The sequence below is a fragment of the Echinops telfairi genome, unplaced genomic scaffold, assembly GCF_000313985.2.
Source record: "Echinops telfairi isolate 266 unplaced genomic scaffold, ASM31398v2 ScPeMD7_23;HRSCAF=83, whole genome shotgun sequence".
NCBI classification, from domain to species: domain Eukaryota; kingdom Metazoa; phylum Chordata; class Mammalia; order Afrosoricida; family Tenrecidae; genus Echinops; species Echinops telfairi.
This window is the reverse complement of record NW_022103920.1, coordinates 33,580,944-33,602,278: the sequence shown is the minus strand read 5'-3', so window position 1 is coordinate 33,602,278 and position 21,335 is coordinate 33,580,944. Positions and strand designations below refer to the sequence as shown.

General features: G+C 44.5%; 1 protein-coding gene across 1 annotated transcript in view; it reads right to left on the bottom strand.

Moving 5' to 3' along the window:
• Window positions 1–21,335, bottom strand: part of DOCK4 (dedicator of cytokinesis 4) — a 503,583-nt gene that overhangs the window by 272,289 nt on the left and 209,959 nt on the right. Inside the window, exon 2 of the mRNA XM_045288941.1 lies at window positions 458–541. Coding sequence (XP_045144876.1) covers window positions 458–541 — 84 coding nt within the window. The remainder of the gene's footprint in view (window positions 1–457; window positions 542–21,335) is intronic.

Below are 21,335 nucleotides of genomic sequence, written 5' to 3'. Positions count from 1 at the left end.
GGATAGGAGCTAATATCTCTCATGGTATTAACTACCCAACTTCTGGTCAGCCATTTCTCCTCTGGACTTCTGTTTCTTCCTCTGTAAAACCAAAAGCTGTTCAGGAGTTAGCTCCTATACTCCCTTATAATTCTGGGAGGGCGGGGGGAGGAACATTCAAGTTGAGCACTGAGTCTGAAACTCCCACAGATGCGGCAACCCTCGGGTATACAGCAGACCTCGGTTGCCTTCTCGACTGGCATCCACGGCATATGAAGAAACAAGCTAAGAGAAAAGCACTCCGTGAATGACGCTTTCCCCCGAAGTCAAACAGGCAAGGACCCACTTTGCCAGCATGGTTCTCTGCGACAACAGGTGAATGAATAGAGGTGTGGGCAGAGCCTGTAGCCATTCTGAAGGACTCAGAGTCGGGCAGGTTGTGCAGAAAAGCTCACACAATGACCACTAGCCTACTTACCATCGCATTTCTCCAGGATCTGAACGGTGTCTCCAATTTCCAAAGACAGGCCATATGGGACGGTGCCCCGAAAACTGGCAATCACTGTAAGAAATGAAATAGAACACATGAAGACAATCACACCAGCCACTGATCTCTATGAAATGCCACTGACTAGGGGATGGGGGAAGGGGACGAATGAATGTACAGAGCAAATATACTCTGTAAAGTTAGAACCTGTCACACTCTTACATATTTCTCAGGGAGACAATCTTTTAAGTTGATATACTTTGTCAATAGCTTGGCCCAGTGAGTATTATAAATATGCATTTCAAAGATGTGGGATTTGCCAAAATAGTACACACAATATCAAGAATATCGTGAGTGATACATGTACACAAGGACACTGGCAGAAAAGGTCCGTGGGGTAGTGGCTATATTCACTCCCCATCCGGGGAGCTGGCCCACAGGAGTTCCCTGCTGCAGGTGTGCTAGACTATAAGTGAGGTCCCCTGGAGCATGGGGTATGTGTTGGGTGCTGACCTCAATATCAGCACTTTGAAACCGCCAACTTCTCCACAGGAAGAGGAAGCTCTCCACTCCTGTAGAGTGCAGTTTACCTGTTCTCTGGGGTCACTAAGAGAGGACATTGACTCAATGACAGTGAGCTTGCTTCCTAATGTTACAGGCACACAGCGACCCTCTAGAGCAGAGTAGAAATACCGCCTTGGGCTTCCTTAGCTGTCACCTTTACAGGAGCGAAAGCCTCATCTTTCTCCAGAAAGTTTCATCTTCCTCTAGTGGAGAGGCTGGTCGGGTTTTGAATAGCTGACCTTGTGATAAGTTGCTGGGTCTGTACCCCACTATGCCGCCAGGGTGGCTATGAGTTAGATTGGACTTGATGGCAGTGAGTTTGGGTTTAATAATTATAGACTTGATTGCTTCCTGAAACATTTTGGCATGAATAGGATGTAATACCAGAAAGTAGTCATCCCTTGGCAACTACAAAAATTAGTGGAGATTTGTGGGAAAAGGTACCGTGAATCTCACCTCCCACGAAATACTTGGGTCATAAAAGAGGCAAAAATGGAGAGGTGATGCAAGCAGGTCCCCTGGGTGTCACAACTGGTTGAGTGCTTGACTCCGAACCAAAAAGAGAGAGTGATAGTTCAAACATAATTGGCTGCCCCAGGAGACAGGGCTGGCAATCTGCTTCAGAAAGTTCACAGCCTTGAAAGCACAATGGGATATCCCCACGAGGAGTTGTCGTGAGGTTGTCCTGAGTCAGAATGGTATTGAGGGTACGAAGCAACACAACAACAAATGTACCTCAACATGCAACAAGAGAACCGATTCCCAAGTCAAAACACTCACTGCCCTCCAGGCAATTCTGACTGAGAGCGACCCTCGGAGACAGAGAGGAACCAGGCTGGATGATATCAAACAACTGACTCTACAGGTAGCAGCACAACTCCTAACCCACCACGCCGCCGCCAGGGCTCCTACAGAAACAGTATTTCCTTTTTTTTTTTTTTTAAAGTATTTCCTATTAAATATGTGTGCTGCCATTGGTAGCAAACACTTTGTCTATGTGATTTTCAAAAGCCCAGAATTTTGGAAGCAGATTTTATAATACCACTTTTTATCATTTTATAATACCATGTATGAATGGTGTTTCTGGAAGTGAGGTTTAGAGACAATCCAAATTCCAAAGGCAAGTTACTGCTCCTGTTGAAAATGAATTTTAAAAGCTTGGAGAAGCACATAAATCTATCAAAAGTCAAAATGTGCTGATAAAGAATGGGCTTTTAGAGAGGCCCAGAGCCCTTTGATGACCTGAAAACAGAATTACCATTAGAGATCAAAACAGATGCCAGAAAACATAACCCAAAGTGCATCACGTGGATGACGATAACTACATAGTAACCTATTTAAAAATGTCTAGAGATACACTAATCAGTGATGTCATTTTTCTAGCTATAACCATAAATATCATATGACCTCCTACTGATATGCTAGAAGATTCTTGCTTGAAAAGTAATCAAGAGTCTGTATATCTTGAAAGATTTTGATAAAGCTCTGAGACTTCATCTAATTAAGAGATCACCATGTGAACAGACAGATTTATTATCCTTTTACAAACATTTCCAAGTCAGCTTGCATCCGAAATTGGCTTTCTTCTCCCTCATGATCTTTCAGCACCGTGTACTGTTGATGGTCTCCCCAGGCAGATCCATATTCAGCTCGGACATCTCACAGAGCACTTTCAAACTCACAAGGTTCCTGCCCCCTCTTCTCCTTCACCAGCTGCCTGAACACAACTTCAGACTCCAGCCTCTCCTCCATGCCTTCATCCTTCTCATCCAACCTTCCCCATGGCCTGCCACTCTTCTCCCACAGTGCACCAGTGGCTTCCCAGCGACCACACTCCCATTCCCTTTCAAGTGTCTTCTGTGTCTCTGGAATCTCCTACTGGTTCTCTCACATCACCGCCTCCCCGTCTCTAGATTGTCCTTCTCAGTCCGCCTTCCAAAATGTTGGTGTCGCGCCCAGGGTTCTATCCTCAAGAAGGTCAAGTAGAAAGGTCGGGCTGTATGACTGAACATAGGAAGTGAGTTTGAACCCTTATTTTACCTGGTATGCACTGTGTGACTTTCAGAGTTCTCATGATCTTGTTGGGCAAATGCAGATCATAATCAAGAGATTATAAAAGTCAGGGGAAAAGTTAATCCTTAACCTTCTCCTTTGCATATTTATTCTCCATAGTTGAAGAAGTGTTCTATATTGTGTTGAATAACAGCACTGCCCATAGACTGTAAGAGCGAGAAACCCAAGGGTCATCAATACAGCCTCTCTTCCACAAATGAACTCCATCACCACAGCCGATGATCCTACCTCCTCACCACCTTGAAGCCATCGTCTTCGTACACGCTCCACTCCCTCCGCCATGCAAGTCTCCAGATCACCTCTTGCCTGGTCTTTTAATAGGTCTATCTCAGGTTGTCACCAACTATTGCCCCCACAACAGTTAGGTTTTTCCCAACAACACATTGATCGGATAATGCCATCCTCCTGGACCTACCAAACATCTGAGACCCTACAAATCACGACAATGAACTGTGAGTTCCGCCCTTCTCTCTGGCGTCACCCTGTACTCAAACCCTGTTCAAAGTACTCCAGCCCAATGACCTCTGAGTACCTTCCTTGCTATCTTCTTCACTCACAGAGGGATTTGCCTGTGATTTTACCCCGGCACGGGGAAACACTTCCTTCCCTTCCTTGCCAAGAGAAGTCATATTTACCCTGTAGATATGGTTCAGGGATCACTTCAAGGGAATCTCCCTTCATGTTTCTCCCCAGGACATATACTCCAGGCATTATATACCATTCATGTGCACCACTTATTTATTTTTTTAAATGTTTATTAATGCCTCTTTCAGCAGCGTTCCAGGAAGTTAAGTTCCCGGAAGATAAGGACTGTGTTGGTTTTATTTAGATATCTGATTTAGCACTGAGCCTGGCACAATGCAGGGGCTTAATAAATAATCACTGAGTGAGTGAAACAGGACATGGCCTGTACTGTTAAATGCTCTAGTCTTGAACAGGTTGCTTTATGATCAGCAAGACTATTTTTAAATAACCCTCAAAATTCTAAGAACTAAATGATATTGCCCATGAAAACTCATTCTCTTTTGTAGGAACTGTTTAAACCTGTGATGACAGCTTACCTGGTTCATAACCTCATACCATCTCATTTCCTACCTACGCACTCTGTGTGGCTGAATTCTGATGAGCGCCCTCTTTTGCTATCTAGTGTCTGATGAGTATTAAAGGCAATCAAGTATGTTCTTCAGTCTCACTGGGCTTCAAGTGTCAGCCCATCGAACAAAGGAACCGGGAGAAGGGAACTGAAATGCCCTGCTAGGTTGACATTCTGAGAGTCTGGAAGAAGGCTTCCAACGTGGCACTTACAGAGCCCAATAAAACACCCAACCCAAAGTTGACGCCGACTCATGGCACTGCCATATGCTCCCAGAATAAAACCATATTTCGCCGAGCGTTCAAAGCTGTGACCTCGTGGCAGCAGGTTTCCCAGCCTTTCTTCACCCAGGGTGCCTCTGGGTGAGTCATTTTAACTGCCAATTATTTATGAAACACAATACAAACTAAAAAAGAACTGCCAAACTGGCCAAACTTGGGTTCAGTCACTGCCTGCAATCAAATGAACATCTGTCTCCAGTTGCAGGAGCCATCTGATAAAACAGAAGGAGTAGACCACCCTCAAGCACGTGACACGAGTCCCTTCCAACAGCTCCCGCCCTGCCTTTCCGGTTCATCTCTCCATGTACTGCCCTATGCCCAGTTGTGCCCAAACTCATGTAGCCCTCAGTGACTTTACACATACGATTCCCTTTGTGGGGGCTGCCTTCTCCACTCCTTCTACACAGGAACTGCAAAGCAGTCTTGGGTTTCACGCTTAGCTCAAAGGATAGCCTTTTAAAAGATTCCTGAAGCCCCCACTCTTTCTTCTCTCTCCCATTCTTGGGCCCATATGGAAGTACTGACTCCTTCATCTGGGCTCCAAGGGCACTTTGACCACACCAGACAGAGAGCAAGTTATCACAACAGAGTACTGCACTTTGTCTGTGATTTTCTACTTGAGAACGCGAACTATTTCCAAATCATCCCTAAAGATTTAGCATGAGTGTTTGAAAGCAGGGATGGAGGGGAAAAAAACCAAAACCCAAAGGAGGTGAATGCATGAATGAAGGCACTGAGAAATGATGACTCGAGTTTTAGTGGATGCAGAGTGTACACTTCTTGCAACGAATGCACACCTAAGCAGTCAACCATTAGCCTCCTGTACATATTAATAGACAGGCAGCACTTTCCAGGATGCAGTTCGAGGCATAACAATGGTCTCTACCCTCTAAAATGCCAGGCCACGCTCCAACTTTGCATTATACAATAATTCCATCTTGCTGGGTGTGGAACTCAATAACAGCTAGGCAAATGGTATATGTCAGGAGGATGTCTAACCTTCAAATTATGAAAGAGAAAGTTGAAAGAGGTTCTAGTCAAAAGTGCAACTATTTTAAAAACATGATTTGCTCCTGCTAATGAGAGGTGTGTCATCATAAATGAAGGGAAACTGGTGTAGAAAAGCAATGATTCAAAGACAACCTAGGCATTAATAAAACAAGGTGCCAAATAAATAAATAAATAAGTTGCATTTCCATCACTTGAGCTCAAAACATATATGATTTTTAGATTCCACTTTGGAGTAATTTCAATTAAACCCTTTAAAACTTCCTCCACGTGGTCTTGCATGAAACAAGAGTATGGCTGAAATTTTATTTTGCCTTCAGTTACTTAGTCACCATGTCTGAGTATAAGCTCCTCTCATTGTATGCCGTCCAGAAACACTTCCCCCGCCAATAACATGGGGGTTATTGGACAGGACTTCTTTGACCCCTTGATTTCTCTTTCTTTTGTTTTTTTATAAATTATTCAACTTTAGTAGCTAAAGAAAAGGTCACGGAGAATGAACCATTGCTGGAACTGGGAATACAACGGTCCAAACCAATTGTCTTGGTCATTAGATCCCCCAGAGCACAGCTTAAAGGATCTCCTAAATCCTACTGCATGGTGTGTTCATCTCTGCCTATTTACCACTATGTAGAAACAAATTTGGACTGATAAGCATGTGTTATCATTGTTTGTATTCAAGTCTGGTAAACATGTATATAAAGCTGAGAGCACTAAATTCCTAGCCTAATCATCTTTAAAAGCCTGCCCGGAACAGCTGCTGGTGATCATATACAACGCTGGTCCTTTAGGTAATGATGTCAGTTCACGACCTTTTGATGGTCTACTCAAAATCAAACAGCTATAAAGCACACAGCTCCGGACTGCACTCTGTGTGGGTGGTACAAGGAGGGCAAAGTCAGGACTGTAAAAAGCAGCCGGTTTCTTCGTTTTAGCGATGATATTTGCTCAGGCAAAGAACACATCCATCATTTGAAACTTTTAAATTTCACACAGTTGTATTTCAACACAGGAGTCTGTGACTCTGGAAACGGAAACTAGAAAAAGAATGATAAAAATGGCACTAAGTCAATCCTGTAACCCTAAGTCGCAGACAATAACAGATTCTCCATCATCATTGTCACAATATTTACAAGGATTCCACTTGTCACAATTGAATCCAAGTCTGGCCAATGTTACCCTTGCCCTTTGGGGGGCTGACAACCTAAGATGAATGGAGCATGATGTAGGAAAAAATGATGAAAATCGTCTGTCCCTTGTGACATAAAGGACGAGGGCGCATCCTGCAAAGTCAGAGGAGACAATGCGGCTTCATCTTCCTGAGGAGAAGTTCTTCAAGTCAGGAGCAGCCTGCAGCTGGGAGGTCACGTGGGAGCTAACTGCTTACACCGCACCACGGGACGCTCTTGTTCTCACAGCTGAGGTGACCTCCCAGAGCCCCATGTATGGCAAAAGAGGAAAAGAGCGGGATTTCTGAGGAACCTGGAGGGAAAGTGGAAGAGATGGGAGAAAGACAAAGAAGGCTCAAGCATGCGAAATTATGTTCAGGGAGTTTCTTTCAAGAAAGGAGCTGTGCTGAAGAGAAAAAGAGCAGCCCTGTGGGACAGAGTGGACCTGCTCCCCAGGGATTCTAAAGCTGTCAATCTTTACAAGAGCAGGTAATCTCATCTTTGTCCTGTGGAAAGACTGGTGGATTCAAACTGCTGGCTTTCTGCTTCACATCCAATACATAACCTGTGCGGGACCATTGTTCCTTCAAGCCCCATCTTTGGGAACAATAAGTTATGACAGGCAAAAACTGCAAGTAGCAGTCTAATCAGAGACCGCACCCTTTTTGTAACTGTCTGGGGTAGGGTTATGGCGTCATGGTACTCTATGGCTAACCTGAAGGTTAGTGGTTTGAACCCACCAGCCACTCCCGTATAGGAAGACTTGGCAGTCTGCATCTTCAACGGCTTCAGCCTTTGCAATCGTAAGGAACCGTTCCATACCAACCTTTAGGGTGCCAGCAGTACCAGGTTTGGGGTTTGTTTGTTTGTTTGTTTGTTTGTTTGTTTGCTGTAAGGCTCAAGGAAAGATAAAACAGAAGCTGTGTTGTTGATGACTGCTCTGGACTGGAGGCCTGCAGAGGGGAACTGCACCATAAGGTTGTCAACCTTTCATAGGTAAATCACCAGGCCTGTCTTTGGAGGCACCTCTGAGTGGGTTTAAACTGCCAAGCTTCAACTAATAGCTCAGCATGTAACTAACTATCTGTACCTTGCAGGGAGGCCTTTGGAGTGCTTTTACTTTGAAATGTAGAACTGGAATCTGTCTTTCTCCCCTTCTGTCTTTCCATACCAGAAAACTACCATATGCACTCGGGTACAAGCCGAGTTTTTCTGCACATTTTTAATGCAGTTTTTGTGGTAAAATTGGGTGCCTCGGCTCATATTCAGATCGGCTTATACTCAAGTATATACGGTAAGTTGGGCACAAGGTGGCCATTGTTAACTTCCTGAGATTCCTAGCTGTCTATCATGCTCCATGGCCCTAAGGATCAAAACAAAAGAAGCAGTGAGACAGTGAGAGGAAACAGGGGTGTGGAGTCTCCTGGACACTCTTCTATGGCTTCACAATAACTCGGAAGAAAACAATAAAGAGGTGTGGCATGCCACCTCCTGGCCCTGCCGCTTGCCATGCATTTTAGGATCTGTGTTCCTACTGGTAAGGCTGTGCCTGCAGGCTTCACAGCCATGGCAGTCACACGTCTGAGGTACAAAGGTGATTTCTGGTCTCCTTCCCAAGTTACCATGGTCTGGGGTAAGGCATGTCACGCGGCTCCCACTGACCCTAAGTGGCTTTGGAAAACATCAGAAGTGTATTTTAATAAAATATGTTCTTTTCTAACATTTCATACATGCCGCCTGAAGTGATTTTGCGGCTTTTAAGTGCCACGCCAATGCAAACTACCAGGGATGGCGGACTCCAGCCGGCTCTAATTGCTGCCATGTGGGCTCACAGGGAACATAAGGCAGGGTAGTGGGTACCATGAGGCAGGGCCCCCCTCCGCCCTTAGACCTGAATCAACTCCACTTCTGGGAGGCTGCGCAGATAACCCTCAGAGGCCAGTCCATCTCAAGGACTTCTCAGCTGCACAGAGCTGTTTTTGAATAAGTTTTGGACAAACATGTTCTCTTTCCAGGGCAGCCTGCAGTCAAAGAGTAAAAGTGCCTGAGCATCAAGGCCAAGCCCTTGCTTCCCAGCGCAATCCAACTCGGAAACAAATCCAAACTCTGAGGGAGAGTGGTGGGTGCCTTGAAGCACCACCCAGCCTCCTCCGCCCTTAGACAAGTTGACAAAGGTCCTCGCTGGCCCTACGTCACTGCTCAGCTTCTCTGTCAGTCCAGCCTCGCTTCCCTCTCTCGTCCTCTGACATAAAAGTCGATCTCCAATCTCCAGTTCAGAGTCGGCTGCCTAGAGAGCCCAACGTGTGACCTACTGTAAAGGTTGACCCATTACGAATTTTATTTCTTGCCAGACTTATTTTCAAATCCCACTTCCAAGGGAAAGGTAAGGGGCATGACTGTATTACTATTCTGTAATAGCATTTTATTTCACAGGATTTCTGGAGTGGAACCAACAAGCACTCCACTACTAGATGGAAGCTCGGCCATTCCGACCCTTCCAGACCAGATGGATTATGAAGAAAGGGCTGACGATCTACTTTTGAAAATCAACCAGTGAAAATCCTCGGGAGCATAACCGTCTCACCTGGAACAGATCAGAGAATGTTGCAGGACAAGGCACCAAGAATCGGGGTCCCACCCAACAACAGCTAATGACAACAGACGCAGCATGTTACAACATTGAATATCATTCCTACTCTCCTATGATTTTTATTCGCATTTTAGAGACAGAGGAAAGAGGTGAACAAGTAAGCAAATTAATAGCACCAGGAGGGAAGTACTCCACATTAAGATGTATTTGAAGACACTGTCACTGGGGCAGTAAATGAACCAGTTTTCTTCCCAAAGCAGTCATAAAAATACTCTTCACCTTGGTTTTAATGTGAAGAAATGCAAGGACTAAGTGGCCACACGAGCACACGAAGGTCAGGAGGACAAATTCTTTGGCCACATGATTGCATCCACCTATCATGCTTTTAAAAACAACAATATGACCGAAGAGGTTAGTGTTTTGACCACCTGCCAGTCAAAAGGAGCATCTGGAACAGCCAGAGTTTGAGCAATGATCTCAAAGACAGCCCGGCACTTAGGAGAAGGAGGCAGAGTTCAAGCAAGAGCTGATCCTTGGAACCTCCTGCCTGCCTCACCAGAGAGACGCGGCAAGAACTGCGTGAATGTAGCACAGTCGTGTTTGCTCTACCTGTAAGCAAATAGGAAGGTGTTTATTTTTCATCTTTGTTGGTAATTGGAACTTTAGAGGCTGGATCTATCTAGATTTGCCATAGGCAAACATAAGCCCCAACCCCCCTGCTCTGTTATTATCATAGCTTCTTAGAAATCATTATTAATACGTTAAAATTCGAAAGATTCAGGCAGATCTGCTCAAGAGGGAAAAAAGCCGAGACTGATTTTATTTATATATATATATATATTCCCCCTGGTAACAGCAGCAAAAAGACCTTTGCCAATAACACTGATTAGAAACATGGTAGAGTTAGGAGAGATTTTCCTAAAAGGCTTGGGCAAAGACAGGAGGAGCAGGCATTTTGAATGTGAACCTTCTCTAGGGCCCAGCAGTGCATCCTTTCCCCAAGGGGTAATGCACCAGGAAGCGGGGAGGGGAAGGGGAAAGGAAGGACCCCAGACCATGCTGTCACAAAACTGACCGAAGTCACACTGAAAACTTCTCATCTAGGAGAGGCCATTTCCTATTCAAATATCTCAATCTCACAGCACATATGTGATGGAAAAAGTATCTGACGTGCCCATTTCCAACATGATATAGTTGATATTAAAGTATTATTTAAGAGAATTGTTTGATGTACTAGAACAAGTTTTCAAAATATTGTGTTTGCTACAGGCTAGACTGGACATACACAGGTACAGTTAAGAGTTCATAACACACAAAATCCAGGTCAGACAAACCGGTCAGGTACAGAAATGGGAGTAGCAATACCAAGAGAGTAGGGGGGAAGTGGGGAGAAGAGGGGAGGAAAGGGGAACCAATCCAATGATAAACACTTAACTGTCCCCCTCCCCCCAGGGGGACAAACAACAGAAAATGTGGGGGAAGGGAGACAGTGGTTGGTTTAAGATACGAGAATAATAATAATTTATAATTTATCAAGGGGTCAGGAGGGTGGGAGGGAGGGAAAAAAGAGGAGCTGATACGAAGGGCTCAAATAGAAAGTAAATGTTTAGAAAATAATGATGGCAACATATGTACAAATATAATTGATGTATGGATTGTAAGAGCTGTAAGAGCCCCCAATAAAAAGATCTTAAAAAAATACATATACACACGTATATTAAATAACATATACTCGTGTGTAAGCTGAGTTTTTCAGCACATTTTTAATGCAATTTTCGTGGTAAAATTAGGTGCTTCGGCTGATATTTGGGTCAGCTTATACTCGAGTATATAGGTATATCTATCATGTAATATAGATAGATAGATAGATAGATAGATAGATAGATAGATAGATAGATAGATAGTATTTTATAGTTCCTTGCTAGAAGTCAAGATCTAAGAGTAATCTCTTGTTATGCTCTGCCCACTCCATGATTTTTCAGGTATTAAATATTGAAAGAAAGAAAACAGACCACAATGAGGACCTAAAACAGTGTGCCCAGCCCCTCCCCTTTGCATCTCCACTTGGCACCACAGGGACTCAAGCTGCCTCTACCCAAGGAGAGCCAGGCTGATATTCAGTCCCACCCCATCTTGCTGTGCATCTTCCTCACAGGGGGAAGTGTACACGATTCTGATTTTTCCCTCCACAAGCTTTCCTTTCTTCTAATTTGCATCTTGACTTCCATGACCAACATTTGCTTTTCAAAAGGTCACTGCTATGGAGCCAATTCCCACTCACAGCAACCCCGCTGGACAGAGTAGCACCGCCCCTGTGCGTTTCCATGGCACTAATGATTGATGGGAGCAGATGGCTTTATTTTTTTCCCATAGAGCAGCTGGTGGGTTTGAACTACCTACCTTGTGGTTAGCGTCCTAATGCACAAGCCCACTATACCACAAGGCACCTTTCACTTTTCGAAAGGGAAGTGCAAATAGTACTTGTTCTTAGGTGCCCTCGAGTTAGTTCCACCTCATGATGAGCTTAAGCACAACAGAATGAGGCTTTCCACTCCTGTAAACAGTGTCAGTCTCAGACACTCACAGATGCAGTTCAACCCTGTCTTGTACAGTCAATACAACTCGGCCTGGACCCGATGGCAGTGGCAGTGAGTGAGTCCCACGGAGCTGGAGAGTAGTAATGTCCCACAGTTTGATCAATGGCTAGGCCAAGGTAAGATAGAGGCAGCACCCTCAAAATACTTAGAGAATAGCTTGCCGGCTTAACAAGTATCGGGCTGTCCTTCATCTATCCTTTAGCATGGTAATGGAATGTTTTCTAACACAAATGAAACACAGACGAATTAGAAGTTGATTTTTAAAGTATGCCCTTATAATTCGAAAAACTAGAATAAAAAAATGTCCCAGATGTCTAAGTCTTCCAAAATGCTATTCTACCCTATCTTCCCTCCACTCCTCACTTTAATTACAGTCCCTCGTGTCCCTGGTTCTGTTTCTTGTTGCAACTTGTGAACAGAAACTTGTGAAACTTGAAGGAAATGTCTCATGCGGTTGCTGTTAAGTTCCAAATCGAAAGGTCAGGCAGAAAGAAGCCAAATGCAGCGTCCAAAGCTAAGAGCTAAAAATGTTTGAAAGCAGGTCTTGCATCTACCAATGCTCAGACAGGACAGACAGCTCTCAGGAGGGCTAGCTTTGATGGAGAGGTGGTTTTTTATCTTTCAGCTGGCCAGACACTCAGGGAACTAAAGGATGGTGCCATAAGGGACACCTTGTAGCAGAGTCCAAGACGAATCCCACCCTAATCCTGTAACAGAGAGTTCCTCCAAAAAGGGGCCAAATGGGAGTAGCCATGGGAGCACAGAGGCTAGAAGCCACAACACATCACAAAATGATGATGGCAAATGAGAGCAAGGCTAGAAGGGCCATATGAAGTAATCGACCATTTCACCTGATCCCAGGAAGAAGGATAAGGCTTCCTGTCCCTGTAAAGATAGGCATCCTCAGAAACCCATGGGGGCTGCTCTACTCTATCCTACAGTGTCGCCGTGAGTTACAATGGACTCAGTGGCCCTGAGTGTGGGTTGCAGTAAATCTGATGTTCTTAACTAGGGTTTCCTCTACTGGTACATGAGGGGGAACAGAAGGTACAAACTGACTCATCCCCAATACCATGATTCCCATTCCTACCTCCTAGCAAACCCTGATTCATACCATACCCTGAGATTACCACAATCCAGCTGATATATTTAAAGTTTATTGTGACAACCTGGCCGATAAACACATGTGGGATTAATTGAAAGGTGGAAAGATAAATGGCTTGGTGAGCCTTGCCTTTCTAATTCTTGGGTCTCTTGCTTTCTGATAGTCCGACCAGGGTGCAGCTGCCTTAACCAGTTCCCTGCTTCAGCTGGCAAGGCTCACTTTCTGCAAGACATCCCCAAGGAGAAGCCACATGGACCTACCCTGATGCACCCCTGGTGCTGGAGCAGCCGTGTGGAGACCCCTGCAGCGTTGAGATGCTTACACATTCACTGACTAGGCTTTCCCCCTGCAGTCGGCATCATTGTGTGTGTTTTGTGAGATGGAGGAGGACTTTGTGGATTGGTGTCAGACATATGGGTTAATGGGTTAATGTTGGACTTGTGGGTTTGGGCAGCACTAGGTTGGGATGGTTTCTTGATGTGCACTTAACTTTTATATAAAAAACCCTCTTATACATGAGTTTCGGTGGATTTGTTTCTCTAAAGTACCCAGACAAACACACCGGCGATCCTCCCACAGTATTCAACAGTAAAATTCAAATTCTATAATGAAGCACATGGCTGGCTCTTCTCCCATCATTTCACTTATCCCCAAAGAATACCTCAGTCTCGCCCACTCTAACCCCCAGGACTGACATGATAGCAAAGTGACAAATGGATACAGAGAAGGAAGTCCTGTTTTCTGTGGAACCTGGTGGGAGTTAGATCTATGTGGTGTGAGGACTGAGAAGCCTTACAGAAATAATCGCTGGGCATGTGCTTCCCTGGTATTCAAGGGGCTAGTGCCCTGGAGAGGAATCCAACCTGGTTATTTCCAGTTTCTCAGTGAAGCCTTTCTGCTTCCTCTCAATAACTATTCTTCAAATTTAAAAGTATTAGGGAATGAAATCCTGCTAGTTTATCTTTCACGATTTTAATGACAAGTTAAGGCAAGCCTCACAAGATTTTAATAGCCACATGAGGGAAAAAGGATAAAAATGAACCTGACTCAGAATGTATCAATTATAAATGAACTTTTGAATCTTTCCAAGGAGTGTTTAGAGGTCACCATGTTCTGGTGAGGATCACGCCCTTTATGCTTGACCTCTTCCAAATGCAGTCTACTGAAATGGCTTCTCTCCACCCCATTCTTCTCAGTTTCTGCTAACTATTGGTCCCAGATGTTGACTACAATAATTAAAATCGGCATCGTCTGTGCTTGCAAAGAGCTGTACAATTCAAGAGAAGAAAGGAAGAAAAAAACTTCCCCACCCATCTTCTACTATCTTATGCCTTTACCTATCCCACCGCCATCCCATGGACACTAAAATCGCTATTTGGTTGGTCTTAAAATCTTTATATGTATCCTTTCTATCTCCTCTAGTATGAAACTGGCCAAACAAATTAGATAAATATTCCAAAATATCTTCAAAAACAGACAACGGGTCTAGTGTTAGAGCCAAAAGCAGTCCCTTATTTCACAATATATTAATTAGGGGCAATCCATCTCCTGCCCTTCTGAGGCTGGAATGATTATTTTACATTTGTTTTGATTTTTCTGATTATCAATGGAGGTGACTCACTCTGTTCATGAGCTACATTTGGCAATACGAATGCCCTTGGGGCTAATGTAGAAAGTAAAGGGCCTTTAATATTCCAGCCACACAGAGTAAAATAACAAGTGGGCACTGTTGAAAAGATGAAGGAAGTGGGGGACAAAAGTCAAACAACACAGAAAACCTTATTTGGGAAACATAATGTCAAAATATCCAAAATTAATCTCAGCCAAATAAATAACTATTATAATAATAAAATCAAATGGCTGGATAGCCCTAGAGAAATCACACCTACATGAAAAGGACACCTCAGAACCTAGGATCACGTCACGTGTTATTCAGAGAGTGCCACCAAGCAGATTCCAACTCCTCACGACCCCGAAGCCCAAGCAGAACGGCTTCGCAGGCTCTCTGAGGCTCCACAGCGTAATGGAAGCAGACGGTCTCGTATTCTCCGCGTGGCTCACTCAGCCCATTGCTGGTGAGCAGTCCAGTGCTCCCCCACCGGTCACGCCACCTTGATTCCTTCTAGCTTCCTCAGGGATGACAATGAAAAGAATCGTTGGGTACAGCCTCTGGTTAGTGATGCTGGATGAAGTGCTGCCCAGTTATTAAAATCCCACTGCCAATAAGTAATGTAAATTGTCATCGTGCATCCTTAAAAACCAAAAACTATCCATGAAATGGACGGTTTCCCGTTTTCTAAATAACCATTGACTATCCAAGTATGGTCTGGCACCGTAACTGTGGCAGTGGGCTCAGACAGCAATGGTGAGGATGGTGAGGAGGAAGCTGGTGGGAGCAGTGTTTCCTTCTGTTGTGCACAGGGTCTGTCAGCAACTTCAAGGATGTGAAAGTTAGCTATTGAGTAAGGAAGACGGAAGGAGAATGGAGGCGAGCATATGACGGGGCTGGTGATGAACAGTAAAGTCCCAGGGACTGCCGGAAGAACGGACGAATCGGTCCTGGAAGAAGTGTAGCCGGAAGGGTCCATGGAAGGAAACAGGGCTTGGGACAGTCATCAGGACAGAGCAGTCCCTGGATGAGAATATCACGCTTGGTAAGGTGGAGAGCCAGGAGAAAAAGAGGAAGAGCCACAGCTCGATGGACTGAGACAGTGGCTGCAACACTGGGCACTGAGGGAAGGATGGCCCAGGCTTTCTCCAGAGAAGCTGGTGGGGGTTTCACACTGCTGACAATGCATTGCAGCCCAAAGCATAACCACCAGGGCTCCAAATATTAGCAAAAAATAAAAACACCCAAATTTGCTGCCATTGAGTTGATTCTAAGTCAAAGTGACCCTACAGGGCCGGGTAGAACTGCCCCTGTGAGTTTCCAAGACTGTACCCCTTGACAGAAACAGAAAGACCGCCTTTCTTCTAATCCTGGCAACAGATCCAAATAATTCTTAAGTGTTTTAAGATCTGAGTTTCAAGGTCTTCTTGTACACTAAATATTTGCTCATTTTAAACTTTTCTAAGGAGTACAGAATAGAAGGTTTTGCCTAAGAATTCAGTTTGAAGAAAAACTTCTGCATTTTTGCTGAATCTTCCCTAAGAAAGTGGAAAGATAGGAAAGGCCATTTGTTGGTTTGTTTATTTGTTTACCTAACAGATAAGTGACGAACAAAGAAATTCCACTTTACAGTTGGCACTGGGCAGTTCAAACGATCAAACTTGGTTGTTATTGTCAGAATACCTTACTCTCAATTGAATTCTGATTCACAACAACCCTCTGCACTACAGAACAAAACCCTGTCCAGCCCCTTGCCCTCCTCACAATCGTTCCTGGCTGAGCCCATTGTTGCAGCGATTGTGTCAATCCATCTTGTGGAGGGCCATCTCTTTTGACAACCCTCTACTCTACCAAGCAGGACAGCCTCCAGGGACAACTCTATCTCATTAACATGCGGCCAAGTACGTGACTTGAAGTTTTGTCATCTTTCCATCTGTGGAGATTCTGTCTGTCCGTCTATAATCAAACATTATACAGATAGATTCTGCTTTATTTGTGCTTGAGCCTGTGTGACTGATATGCAAGGATATGGATTCTGAATTTATTCCTGTGCAGCCCACCTCAGGTCTGACAAAACAATATTTCTCTATAGAAAAGGCTATCATGATCCAAATTCTACCTTGCAAGTCTGGCTAGACCAGAGGATGTATACTGGTACAGATAGGAACTGGAAATACAGGGAATCCAGGGCAGATGATCCCTTCAGGATCAGTGGTGTGAATGGCGATACTGGGAGGGTAGAGGGAGAGTGGGTTGGAAAGAGGGAACCGATTACAAGGAACTATATGTGACCTCCTCCCTGGGGGATGGACAACAGAAAAATGGGTGAAGGGAGATGTTCGACAGGGCAAGATATGACAAAATAATAATTTATAAATTATCAAGGGCTCATGAGGGAGGGGGAGCGGGGCGGGAGGGGAAAAATGAGGACCTAATGCCGGGGGCTTAAGAAGAGAGAAAATGTTTTGAGAATGATGAGGGCAGTGAATGTACAAATGCGCTTTATACAATTGATGTATGTATGGATTGTGACAAGAGTTGTATGAGCCCCTAATAAAATGATTTTAAAAAAAGAAAAGGCTAACCAAGAGATCCAATTCATCTACCCTTCTCTCCAAGTAAATGTTTCTCTTTCTTTGATATAAAATTGAATCTTTTACACATGACAGTTTATTCCTGATAGTAAAAAATAAGAGATCATTCTGTCCATTTCCCCATGGAAGAAGTGGTCCAGATAGCAGTAACATGTCAGAATATTTAATTGTGCATCAATCTCTAACCCCTGGGGTGGAGGTGACAAAGTTCAGCTGCATATACAGGCATAGTCTCCGCTTTTGGACACATTTGAATGATAACTAACCACACTTACAACCAGCAGTGTATCAGGAACATGCCACCTTTATCTAGGAGGGAGTTAGGAGAAAATTCATGCAAGAGATATGGAATATTTTGCTGAGTTATGTGAACCACTGCAAGCATTTGATTGAGATAATATGATGGAAGCGATGATCGGTGGACAATGTGTCCCTGTGACAAGAATGCTGACTTTAGAACTGGGTACCACCGATTGTAGAACAACCAGCAGATAGCCAAGAAGGGGAATTGACAAATCGGGTTTAATGGATCTAAAAGAGGAAAAAATGCTGAAAAAGAAAGAAGCAATGAGGAAGAGGAAGGAGACAAGTTGTCCATTGTTTTTTTAACACTCAAAAGATTAGTTGTTTTTCTACACCAAGTCAGAGGCGTCAGTTGCTTGAACACATGAATCCACGTGCTGCTTGATTTGCTAAAACTGACAGGCAGATTTGGGAAGGAGCTAGATACGATGGAGAGGCGCACGGAGGAACAAAGCAAAAGGCAGTACCAAATGTTCTATTTAGAAACATGTACCCATTCCTTGGGATAATCCAGATATGAAGCAGACCTTCCACAACCAGAGCTGTTTCAAGACAAAAATGTGGGGGTTTCCAAAAGTTTGTTAAAAAAAATGAAATTGAAAGAGAATTGATTTCCTCCATAAACTTTTGAAGCCCCACCTGATATGCATGTATTATAATATATCTTTAAATTGGTATGTAATGTTTCCAGCCTGCAGGGACAAATAAATTTATAAAGACATGTATAAATAAAAGACCATCATAATGAAAATTCAGAGAAAAATCAAAAGAGGTATCTGAGTTATATCAGAACTGACTTGTAACAGGGGTATTGGAACAAAACCTCCTTCTCAGGCAGGACAATCTGGCTGTGGCTCTCGTTGTGTGTGTTAAAACAACAACAACAACAAGGCTATCCTCAACACTGTAGGTTCTTTATTTTGTCGTTAGTTTGTACCTACTGACTGAATGGAGAACAAATCGCTGGATTGACACTTATTTGGGGACAATAAGTAAATGTCGAACATGTTGTGAAGGCTGGTCTTTGGCTTAAATGATTGCACTTTCAGTACATCAAACCCAGGAGCCTGTGACCACGGCAGGGCACAGAAACTAGGCTGACTCAATTGTGATTTCGAACTGAGTCATTGGAACACCCTCCTTCTACTTGATGAAATTGAATATGTGAGCAATGTAGTCAGGTCCAGGGAGCAGTTGAGGCACATGCTAGTCACAGTGGTCTGATTTTAAATGCCCCTTTCAGATCCTGCCACTCTCTGAACCTTGGTCCCAAGCCAATCGTCAATTCAGAGAGAACCCGTGTGACAAAGTAGAATGGCCTTATAATGTTTATTTTCTTTTTGGCAGCAATTTTTAATAGGAGTGCTGAGGATGCCGTGGTTAAAGCACTGGACTGCTAACCGAGAGTTTGGCGGTTCAGATCCAGCAGCCACTCCACAGGAGAAGGAAGCGGACCTGTTTCCTCAAAAATCACAGTCTTAAATACCCTATGGGGCAGCTCTACTCTGCCCTCTATGGTCACTCTAACTTGGAAGTGATTCAGCAGCAGTGGGAGTTGATACCTAAGGGAACACATTATCAGGTCTTTCTTTTGTCTCAAGGAGACCCTGGGTGGGCTTGAATCTCCAAGCCTTTCAGGCAGCAGTGGAATGCTTCACTGCTCTGCCACCAGAGCTGCTCTGAAGAGTTGCACTCCCTCCCTGGCGCCGCTTCGCTTGCTGTCATAGTGGCCCAAACAGACAGAACAGAACTGCCTCTGCGGGTTTTCAAGACTAAATGTTTATGAGAGTAGAAAGCGTCATTTTTCTCCCGCTGGGAGGTGAGTGATATTCAACTGCTGATCTTTTGCTTAGCAGCCCAGCACGCAAGATTTTAGGGTCGATAAAATAGCATAATGGAGAGATCCAGAACTGGATAACATAACAAAAAAAGAGCATTCTTTTCTCCCCTGTCCACCCCCTTCTCCATTCCACATTGGCACTACTCCACAAAACACAGTCATTAATGAGTTTCAATACCAGGAAACCACGGAAGGGCTTCTTGCAGCCCCATTTCACATGCGGCTCTGCAGCGGGCCATATTTTGACATAGTACCATGTGTAGTTTCCATTTCCAGGCATTTCTTGGGCCCCTTAGAAACACCACCAGCCCCCACCCCCACCCCCAAACAGGCTGCAACAGCATGGTTCTGAAGGACAGCAGCACAAAGGGGACAAGGCATGGCCTTGGACAAGGCATGGCCTTTGACTTCCCAAATAGGCCTGCTCATTTCACAGTCAAGAGTTGAATCAAAGTCCAGAGTTCCATTTGCCAAGGCTTTCATTAGCAAGAGGCTGGCTTTATTGACAGAAATGCGCTCTACATCCCTAAAGCTCCCTTTTAAGTATCAAGAATTGTTGACTGGAGGACTCGGGAGTTTTGCTACAAGCCGCAGAGCATGGAAAACCCAGAGTGGTTTCCCACCCGGGGAAGGAGTCAAGCTCTTTCAAGATGGCCAAGCCTTGAGTCAGGAGGGACTGGGGAGAAGGGAGGCGAGGACAGGCACGCCAGAGGTTGGTAAATGAACATGGTGCAAGAAAGAGGTTGGACAAAGATTGCCAGCTAGGACTGGGAGTTTCAAAGCAATAGCATCTGTGCTCATGGCTACATGGCATTCTGGGAAGGATTGGAGCATTGTGGGTAGCCAAAGTAGAGTGGAAACAGCAGCCCAGACTTTTTCATAATTTGGGTCTGCATTAGTGAAATAAACTCCCTTCCTTCCTTCCTTGAGAAAGTAGTCGAAATGACTCTTGAATCTACACTAGCTAGGTCTGAAGAGCCTATGCAGTCAAAGAATCTAGAGCGCCGGCTGAATGGCAACATAGCTGAGGCTTTGCAGGTCAGTCTCACCGGCCAGGGCTGAGGTGGTAGCCAGCCAACTGTGAATGGGACATGGGCCATTGATATCCTCCTCAACCTGTGAGGGAGCTCTGGTGACATTGTTGGGCAAGTGTTGGGCTGCTAACCATAAAGTCAGCGGTTCAAACCGACCAGCTGCTCCACAGGAGAGAGATGCGCCCATGTGCTCTGGTACAAATGCACAGTCTCAGAAGCCTACACAGAGTCACTGTGAATTGGAATTGATTCCCCGGTACTGGGTCTTTGCCTGACCTGGGAGACAAACACCAGATGAGGAGAAACTGAGGGCAAAAGCCAATGCCCAAGGCCATTATAATTTGTTTTCTTCTCAATTGCTCTGGCCCCTAAACCTGCCTTGCCTTCCAGATTTAGGGGTAAAACTGAATGAAAAGATCGCTACAATGAGAATCATAAATTTTAATGCACAGATTGCAGCAAACCGATTCTGGTAGTCCCTAGGCCAGCTTGTTAGTGCTCGGGCATGTTCTGTAGGTGAGGGGACTCTCAGGGATGTAAAATGCTACTCTGCAAGACTTAGTACCTCTTCTCAAAGGACCTCGAGCCTAACTGAAAGAAGGGCAGACTCAGATGAAAACATAAGTAGAAATCAATACCAGTTTATCCTTTGACTAGCCTAGAAAAGAAAAGTAGCAGTATATGAAACTTCATGTACACCTTTAGTGGAAGTTGAATAAAAATCCCCTGGGCTCCCTGTAGTCCGGAACAAGTTTACGATCTCCTAACAGGCAGGTGAAATTCCCATCCCCACTCCCAAGCCCCAGTGAGTCTCAGGGATGGCTTAGGCTTCTTCCATCAGCTACTTTTCCAAGGGATTTCATTTCCATAAATTCTCCCAGGCCCACTCAGTGAGCCAATTTTTCCCCATCTTTCAACAGCTTCCTTAACATCTACTTCTTTTCATTTACATGCAGTACAGAACATTCTGGTCCAGTGGTTCCTTAGAAGATCCCCAAATCATGTGCAC